Source organism: Solea senegalensis, linkage group LG5, assembly GCF_019176455.1.
Source record: "Solea senegalensis isolate Sse05_10M linkage group LG5, IFAPA_SoseM_1, whole genome shotgun sequence".
In the NCBI taxonomy this organism is placed as follows: domain Eukaryota; kingdom Metazoa; phylum Chordata; class Actinopteri; order Pleuronectiformes; family Soleidae; genus Solea; species Solea senegalensis.
The window spans coordinates 3,074,418-3,084,442 of NC_058025.1; the positions used below are offsets into that span (position 1 = coordinate 3,074,418).

At 41.5% G+C, this 10,025-nt stretch overlaps 1 protein-coding gene across 1 annotated transcript in view; it reads left to right on the forward strand.

The window, feature by feature from the left end:
- Window positions 1–8,155, forward strand: part of LOC122769414 (netrin receptor UNC5D-like) — an 87,451-nt gene extending 79,296 nt beyond the window's left edge. The window contains exons 11-12 of the mRNA XM_044025934.1: window positions 4,425–4,596; window positions 7,907–8,155. Of these exons, the coding sequence (XP_043881869.1) occupies window positions 4,425–4,596; window positions 7,907–7,972 (238 nt within the window). The 3' untranslated portion in view covers window positions 7,973–8,155. The remainder of the gene's footprint in view (window positions 1–4,424; window positions 4,597–7,906) is intronic.
- The last annotated feature ends 1,870 nt before the right edge of the window (window positions 8,156–10,025 follow it).

A 10,025-nucleotide genomic window follows, 5' to 3' on the forward strand; every position in this document is an offset into this window, starting at 1 on the left:
TGCTTCCTGTTTGACAAATGTATATCCGCGCTCCACATAAAGAGCCTCCATTAAGTGAAAATGGATCAAAGCACAGTGGGATGAACAGGTGGGCGACTACAAGTAAATAAAGGCGATGCTAATGGAGCGTGCTAATTCATACATTTATTAGACAAGTTCAAGCCTCTCCCTTTCCCCCTAACCCCCCCCGGACTCCCCGAGGAGTGAGTCATCGCTCTCCTTAAATAATGCACCTCATCCACGGGCTTAAAGAGTCTAGAGCCAAGTAGAGCCCTTCATCGTGATGACAAGTAGAATTTTTAAAAAAAGGAGAGAGAGAGAGAGACGGCCTTGAGCGCTCCTCACCGGCAGACTCTCAGAGCCGAGCTGCAGCAGGCGTCTCGAGGAGCAGAGTGATCTGCTCTGTGCCCACACTCTGCGTAATCAGGCTCAACGATGTTGGGGATGGAGGACTTTCTCACGCACGGAGAAACTGACTGAAATAAGAGACACTAAAAGTAATGGGTGAGGTTGCTGTGCTGTGTGACAGATCCTGAATAGAAGAGAGGAAACAAACCTTGCATCACAAATGAATTTTCAAACAATGAGGGTGGGAATTAAAGGTACGGTTGGAGACCCTGGAGAAACAGTTACGTGTTTTTCAGATACTTGGACACTATGCCCAGTAGAAACAGAGCCACCATGCCATTGTTTGCACCTTTTCTGTCGCTAGCATAAACTCTGTCGTGCACGAAGAGGGGGCGTATACCCCTCTAGGGGTGGAGCTTGGTTTTTACAGGCCTGTCCATTCCACAGGTGATTGAATTTCTTTATTTCTGTGACATTGGATGAATGAATTGGTTACAATAGGGGTGTGAAGAGGATTTTAAGCAATACAGATGAATAAAAATGCTACAAAAAACGATACCTGAGAACATTTCTGTGCAATATTGTGCTTGGAGACGCCAGACATGTATCGAACAAAGTCAATTTCGATCGAAAGAAGAAACAAATTTGTACCTGTATTTCCATCCCAAGGGTACAAACACACATATTCTTTTTAAAATGTACTGAAAGAAAATGTTCTTTACCTCGTGGCCATTTTGAGAACTTGTGAACGCGGCTCAGAATGTGTGAGCGTATAAGACTGGACAACGTGCCTGGGGCATCAGCTTCCACGTTCATATTTGCTACAGTTGTGTGAGCACTTCATTCTTACAATTTTTTTCCCCCAAAATTTCTGATTTCTCTTTCTTTTGCTGGGCTTTCAGTCAAAAATGAATCAATAAATTAACAATTTATCAAGTTTAAGTGTCACACTAACCGCTCCAAGGCTGTCGTCCCTAATGTCTGCATACTAACATTCCCTAATTAGCACTAAACACAAAGTGCTGCTGTGCCTGAATGGAATCGCATTAGTTTTACAGGTTCTTTGGTCATAAAAGAAAGAAAAGTGGGGCGAGAGAAAATCTTAAAAGGTTCAGCAAAAGTGCACGGATTCAGCCTCTACGTGACCACTGTGCTTTAATGCCAGTCCATCAAGTCGGTACAGAATAGTTGGTTATATGAGGAATAAGTCACATATTTGCAATTCAATATTGAGATACACTGTATGGACTTAAGTATTTGGCAACACTTGTCAAGTATTGAACTCACGGTCCCTTATCTCCAATGAAGGACAATCGCAGCTACAGACATTTATAGATGAACTAAATTTACTTGGAATGTCACCACACACACACACACATACACACACAAACCTTTTAAACTTGATCGCCGTGCTAACCGGGGCTGCTATGCTACATGGCTCCAACCTCTTCACTGACACTTTGCCACACTGTGTCTTTTTTGTCGATGTGACGCAATTCGGAGAATTTGCGATTTTTCACAAAAGTTGAAATATTTCAACTGGAGCGGTAGATGCGATGGGCGCGATTTTTCGCGTTGCACCAATCGCATCTGTGCATCGACTTTGTGTGTAAAGTCGTGATTGTGCAATAAATTTGCGTTGCATCCGATGTGAACACGCCATTAATTGTCCGTCAATTCGCTGCAGGAAGCGCACTACAACGCAGGGCATTGTGGGTAAACACAACCAAAACATGAGCATGTAGAATGATTTGATGCTCTTATGTGGCGGAAGTTAGAAGTTGTCCTGCATTAACCAACAGATGAACAAGTTTTCTTGTTCATTAATTTGCCTCGTCTTCTCCCTCAGTAATTCTTGATGCAGCGCCGCCTCAGGCAAGGAGGGGAACACGTTATTCAAAAGGTTCGGTTCATTTCACTTAAGCGCGAAAGTGTGAAAGCAAACTCGGACCGGCTGAAGGTTGCAACCCCCAATGGAACCGAGTCTATAGCGGAGACCATTAGGTGTGAAAACCACCAGAGATTGTGGGCCAGCTCTTCTTGTTTGACGTCATCAATGCTCTACAGAATAAATGGACACAAATTCACACAGAAACACTTCAGAACCTTGAGGAAAGTCTTCCAAGAAGCTGTTATAGCTGCAAAAGAGGGACCAACTCCATATTAAAGTACTGTACATATACAGTACTTTACTGTAGTACTGTATATAATACGCAATGGTCAGGCATCTGGATACTTTTGTCCATATAGTGTATTTGAATGTGGACCAAAGTGGAACAAAGTTGATTTGTCTGACATGTCTTTTACTGGCTTTTCTTAAGCATATAAGCACATTTTTCCTCATTACATGTTGTTTTTAATTGGGCTACAAAGGGTCTTTGTCTTAAAAAAGTGCCGCAAAGGTTCAGAAGATTTGGCTGATCCACAGTTTTTTGGTCTTTTTCAAACAATCCTCACTATAGAACAATAAATAAAGCCATACGCAGTTTGACAGTGTTGTATCGTACGTCAATCCTCTACAATCTTCAATCTCAACCCACTTATTTCACGCCGTTTTGTGGCAAACTGTACATCCAAGCTGCTGCGTCCATGGCGACCACATAATTCGTAATCATTCAAGGAAGACTATCTGAACAAAGCAACACTTTCATGCTCCTTTCTGCCCCCTTTCTTTTTTCCTCCCCTCAAATCCAACTTGAGCGCCAAACACTCTTTTAATGAGGACGGTATAGCTCGCCAGGAAATTACAGTGACTTTCTTCACCCGTGCTGGAGCAAATTATAAATACGAAAATGCTGAATAAGTGGCGTCACGTGAAGATCAAACAGCCGCCGCTCGGAGCAAGAACAATGCCGCCACGTACAACGCCGGGCACGACGTCACCGAGCGGCTGCTGCTGCTGGAGGGACTTTATTTTTGTCACACACCAAAACTCAAAACACCAACAGAAGAGTGCCGAACTCGTTAAAGCCGTTCACTTTAACCTGTTATTCTGCGTTAAAAGAGAAAAGCAACGGTCAAAAAAAGTACACCATGTCTTTCAGCAGCAACTTTTTTTTGCAAGCCCCGCCCATATATGCAGATAAAGCATATTTTCACACGTTTTCACAGTTTGCTGCTTTAGAGGAGTCAAGGTTTCACCCTTTTTTTTTCAATGTGTGCCACACATTGTTCACAGAAAAAGAATCTGTGGTTACCATGGTTGCAAAGGCTTGAACTTTAGAACATTTTTATTTTTTTTTTTAAATTTAGGCTAAAGGGTGTTGTGATAGAATTTTTGCAGCTGTTTTTAAATAGAAGTAGTGTTCATCACAATCAGGGTTTCTAAAAAAATAAATAAATAAAAGATCTTTCACCACAGTTTCAATTTTTGTAACTTTTAAGCAAGGCTTTTATTTTGAAACAGTGAGTTGTTCAATTCAGTTAAGTGCATAGTTTTACTTAATTGTGGCCATTTTCATGAAAGATGCACCACCCCTGCACCAGTCTATGCTTACCACTAACTTTATATCGGTTTTATATTAAAGTTAATGAATATGTGCAGATGTTTTTCATTAAATGAGGGTAAAGCCGCTAAAAAAGGATGATATACTCCTCTCTCCCTGCCAGTAGAGGAGTTTTTCTTTCTGTTTTTAGCTCTGAGTTCACAGCTTTGATTGTTTACAGCACATTTGTAGAGGAAGTCCAACAAATTACTGAAAATCTTGCAGTGGTTTTTTTTTATTGTATCTTTCTCTCCAGTCTCTCTTTTAAACCTATTGATTTGTTCGTATCATAACACCACGCTAGGAAAAAGGTGCAGACTCTGCAACTAAACTGCCAAAATAAAAGTAAAAGGGGAATGAAATGAACGCTCGTACCCGGGTGTCGTGTTCACAGTGCTGCCAATCTGAGCCACAGCCAATAAAAACCTGCATCTATAGCAGTCATTTGACCCAGGAGTGGGTCATCCATTTTCATTGCAGGGGTAAAAAAGAAAGCTAGCCGGGTCAGGGTCATCTTTTCCCTGCTTAATTTCTTGTATCTCTTACACTCTGCATTATTCTCCCTGTCTGTGTGTCGTGATGTGTGTTTAGTGTGCAAACGCTGGAAGGCTGTGAAATCCTCCTCGGCCCAGAGGTGACATACGGTCCTCCGGGCCTGGACCTCTTCTGCCCAGTGGCCATGACCATCCCTCACTGCGCTGAGGTGGACACCGAGAACTGGAACATCCAGCTCAAGAGGAAAACCCAGGACAGCAAATGGGAGGTGAGAGCTGTAGGCTTGTACCTGTCAAGTGCAGTGCAGCCCGTCAAGATCTAAACCGGGCTTAGACACGGTGTTTGCCTTCCCTCGCTTGTCTTTCCCCAGAATGGCTCCATATTTATTTATTTATTTATTTCTTTGCTAGCTAAATGTCAACAGTGCTGATGGGAGACTAAATCCACCAAACTCCAGTGTTTTCACAGCTTATGTTTGTGCTACAATCACAGACGAAATATAGACGCTTTCGTAACCTAAACTAGAAAATTCTGCTGTGAAATTTTGATCGTGCCTGCTTCTTGCTGCTGATTTGGGTTGGATTGAACCTTTACAACTTGACTGGCTTTTGCAGCTGGTTGCACAAGCCCCTCCCCCTGCCCACTTCACCCCTCCCCTCAAAACCGGTGAAAAACAGAGAGAGCAACGTGTTTTAAAGTTCTCGTATTTCAAGAACGGTTGGTGATACTGGTTAGTTTTTGGTTTGTGGATGTCAGGAGGCTTTCAGCAGCTCCCACATTTAAATTTGTGAAAAACCGGTTTTAAAATCACCTTCATTTTCATTTTACAACTCCAGAGCAGAGTTGGGCGTCAATGGGCGGTTTGACCAGAACTCGCTCCCATTAGTCATATGAAAATGAAAACAGCACCCAGGGTTAGACAACAACCATAGCAACGCTTTAACTGTGATTGCGTAAAAAACGTAATAGATATCAAAACTTTGTCTTAGGTGAGAAAAGTCTCATGTCTTGTGTCCCATTTAAAGTTCCAACCTCGTCTCTACATCAAAGTATGACGACACTGTGAGGCTCCAAATTGAGCTGATCATTTTTGATTTTTCACTCTGGGGAGTTCTCATTGCTCTGCATTCGTTTTCTCGTCTGATCCCTTTCCCTCACTTCTTTATTTGTGGGAAAGCGTCCAGTTAGTCAGCGTGACATGTAAGGAGTGAATTATGTGTGAGCCATAAAAGACTGTTGGGGGGCTTTGTGGCCGAGCTGATTGATCCAGCCTTATGTCCTCTGTTGGTCCGGAGGGTGACATCAGGCCAAATGAAGGTAAGACTGCCGCTGCGGTGGGAGGACTATAAAGAAACAATTACAGCATGTAATGGCCTGGAAGAGACACGGCTGCTGTCGGTCACTGGGGGGGACAGGGGAATGGGACGGACGCAGGTCCCATTAAGACATGGTAAGTATCGATTAGTGGATCAGGAAAAGACGTGGCACAGTGAATTTAGACATGAGACAATCAGACGGAGAATAATGGAGACAGCTAATTCTCCGTTTCCTTCTTTAAGAATCACCCAACACACACACACACGCACTCAATGGCCTTTTTATTAGGTACGCATGACACCTAGGCAGAGCTGCAACTATTGATTGTTCTTATTTTCTCCATAAATCAAGTTGTTAAGTGGATGTAGTCTTCCGTTTTCACAGATGAGGACAACCTGGAAGTAAGAATATATTGAATTGCCACCAGGGGGGGCGACTCTTGAACGGAAGTCAGTGGGAAAATGAGCTTCTACTTCCTTTATTTACAATATATTTAAACGTTTTTGTGACAAGTTAATGGTCTCTGTCACTAGTTTCAGCTCAATTGGATAGAATATAATATCTATTTAGTAAATTGTGTTCCCATTTGCACATAGATAGACCGTAAAACACAGCTGCTATTGCCAAATAATCGTCAAAGACTTTAAATCAGTTCAGATTCTCGTCACTTGCATTAATACCTGTCAGGGAGGGAATTAATGTTTCTAAAATAGTCGCTGTGATCGGGTTTTAATGCAATTATTTATTCGTAAATTGTCTCTCTACGAACAAACATGTCAATGGTTTTCTAAATTCCTTTTCTAAATCCCTAAGCTGATGTTGCAGTCTTTGTTTTATAGTTATTTTAAAACTTTAATGTTTTTTTTATGTTTGCTCACACTTAAACACACGTTTGTACAGAAAATAATTGGTACTATTTTTGTAATTGCAGTGCATGCAGTGTTTTGGCATCAAATGAGAACGGAGTTCATTAGACTTGTTTTTGTAGTGGAAGGAAAAAAAAAACATTCTGTGCGATATCAACACTTTTGGTCAGATTTACAGGCTTCAAACAAAACACCGGACGTTCTCATGTTTGCGCTGTAAAATGTGATCTGAAATCTTAAGTGTGTTTTGCCCACAACACAAAATGATTCAGTTTTATAGATTTTCTTGTCATATGTAGCGAAGAAACCAGAAAATATTCACATTTAAGAAGCTGAAAAATCAGAAAAACTGCTTGTAATTATTGTAAAAGCACTCAAACATTTTAACCGAGTCATGATTGCAGCCCTAATAACCGGCAGCAAAAATACCAAGCAATATGTCTGGCAACTCTTTTCTTCTCTGGCTGTTTTCATAAAAAGTGAAGATGCTTGGATAGATGTCGTGCACCAGGATGACAAAAATTGTCAGGGACTAGGAAACGGCAGAACATTCCTATAATTAACTTAATTGAAAATCTCATTTATTTTACATGATTCTATTGTGATGTGTTTGCATTCAGCGGAGTACGATGAAGGACAGTTTATCAGGATACAGGTCTGGAATAATGTCTGCTCTGACCGTTTCCATACTTGTGAAAGGCACTAGGGGGCAGTAGTGAGTAGGCAAGTGTTGCGATATATTGCTCGATCTCTGTGGATGTAAAGTGTGCTCTGAACTCTGATGGCTTTAAATTGGCACTGTGGCCACTGTTTTTTTTTGCAGAAGCTTTTTCCTGCCAACATGGCGATGTGCCACATGACATGACATGGCAAGCAGAGCTCTGTTGTCTGCAAGTATATTATAAGCAACTTTCCCCAACCATCAAGGCTTCCTATTCAATCTCTGTGGATTTTAAAGTGCACTGTGAATTCTTGACAGCTTTAAATTGGTGTCACATGACATGTCATCCAGTGCTTTGTTGTTTGTAGGTTTATTAAGCAACTTTCCCTAAGCATTAAGGCTTTATGTTAGATTTGATCAAATTTGCCATTTACTTTTATTTGTTTGCATTTGCACATTCTGTACAGAGAAACAAAGTTGGAATTTGATGCTTTGGCAAACGGTTCCATGTGGGTCATGTCAAACGTATCACTTCACTCGTCTCTAAAACCTTGTTCTGGCTGGAGTTAATTGTGTTAGTTGTACCACAGCTGATCTGGAGCTTCCGACACATATCACATAATCTCGCTCAGCAAACAATCCAGTTATCCAGTTGTCATGGAAATGTACTTTTGTACTTTTGTACTTTTGTTCAACACTTATCCGATTTCATCTGCTTCTCTACTTCTGCCAAGGTCAGAAAAAATGCCGCCCCGACAAATGCTGTCAGAGTCGAGAGGAAAAATTGCAGATCTGCCTGAGTGGGAACATGAAACATGGCCTGAAGAAAAGCAACAAACATCTTATTATAAAATCCTTTTGACCACAACACTGAGCTCAATGTGAGGGCGATTGAGTTTGTTTAGAAGAAGCCAAATTTGTAGAAGTATCACTAGACATTTCATAAAATGTCTATTTCATGACACAAGAGGAGAAGGGACATGAAAGAGGGACAAGAGGGAGGAGGCTGGGAGATGGGAGGATGAGAAGGGGGTGAGACTGAGGAGACGAGAGGGTGGTCAGGCGGAGAAGTTTGAACTGTGATGAAGAGGAGAGGGGAGAAGAAGGTGAGACTGAGAAGATGTGGATCTGATCTTTGGACTGTGGGTGTGCAGCCTCTTGTAAATTATCATTATTATTTGATGAAGGTAGTAGTGGAGTAGTGAAGAAACTAGGGGAGGGGAAGACTTGGGTGGGACTGAGGAGATTGGATTTCAATAAAGGAGAACTCTGAACCTTGAACCATTTCAGTATACGGCCTGATGCCAGAAGAACCAGCGAGTGATAATTCAGCAAACAAACTTGTGAATTGTTGTGTTTTGTTCCACTTTCCACTAAATTATTTGAAATGTCCTCAAAAGACCAACCGCGTTCAAAGGTCCAGTCTGTAAAATGTACACTTTATTGGCAGAAATTCAATATACAACACATTTTATGTGTATATTTACTTTACAACATCATTTGTTTGGCTTTAGTAGCCTGACTATGTGTCCGTACGTTCCAAGTGTGAGTGACGGGATTTCCAGATGATCGCGAATCCTCTAGAGTTTCTAAGATTGTGAGTAGGCTGTCAATGCGAGATATAATTTCAAATATTTCAACTTCTCCCGACCGACAGCACAACACGTTTGACATTATGCGTGACATATTAAAGAAAATGTGACCTTGTGCATGTCTGATGTGTGGCGTCACATGATCTGGTTATTAAAACACCCGATTTGAGCTCAAATGTAGCCTTCATGAGATTGATATCTTGTTTATCTTGACAGAAGCTGCAGAAGCTTTCCTCATGCTGCGCGTGCTCTTCCTTATCCCATGCCCATTTGTTATGATCTCTAACTGCGATGCCGCCCGGTGCCTCTGCAGATTAGAAACCTTGTCAATTTTACCTCAGGTCATCCAGTCAGAGATTAAAGAGCTCTTCCGCCGACATCTTGTTTGCTCGCGGTGGTGTCACTGCCTCCTGCCAGTGTTCGCTTCTTCCTCTGCCCACGTTTTCGGTTCACGCTCGTGTTTACCTAACCTTGTCCTTGATAAGCGTTCAGGTTTTCTTTATTTCTTTCTTATTTTTTTTTTCACTACTGTGATTTCTCTTCAGTTGTAAGAGAGCAATTTCTCAATAGGTGTGAGTGTTGCAAATGAGAACAAGGGGGGGAATATGAATAAATACAATGCACGTGTCACTTTGAGATTGTTCCTTCTCATATTAAAAGGGCACAGCAAACTTTACAGCTCCTTGTGAAATGGTGACAGACCACTGAGGTCTAAGGAGAAAGTGTGTGTGTCGGTGTTCTTAGGTCCTTGTCAGGACCGGTAGTCCTCATGGAGACTGAGGTTTAGGTTAGGTTTAGAATTGGGTCGAGGCAAATGTTAAGTAAAGGGTTCGGTTAAGGCATTTAGTTGTGATGGTTATATAAGGGTAGGGTGAATGTATTATATCTGTGACTGTTCAGAATGCAGCACAAACCTGTGTGTGTGTGTGTTTTGTGTAATGAAAATTCATACTCCCTGCAAATGCATGGTGCCATTAAGATACTTTTTCTTCCCTTTGTCATTAAAATGCACAAAACCACAGAGGACTCGTCAGCACTTACAAGCACAGTATAATATCATTGTCATATTACACCGTGTTAAACTGCTCTTCTGGGGATATGGAAATGCATAAAGTAGATAAACATGAAGTGTTTAGAATGGGGAATAAACCAAATACCTGACTTTTATGTACGTTTGCATCTCCTTGAGCAAGTTAACGCGAGGTAATTTCCTTTTTCTTTTTCATTTTTTGTATCTCGTTTCATACACTGAGGCAATCCA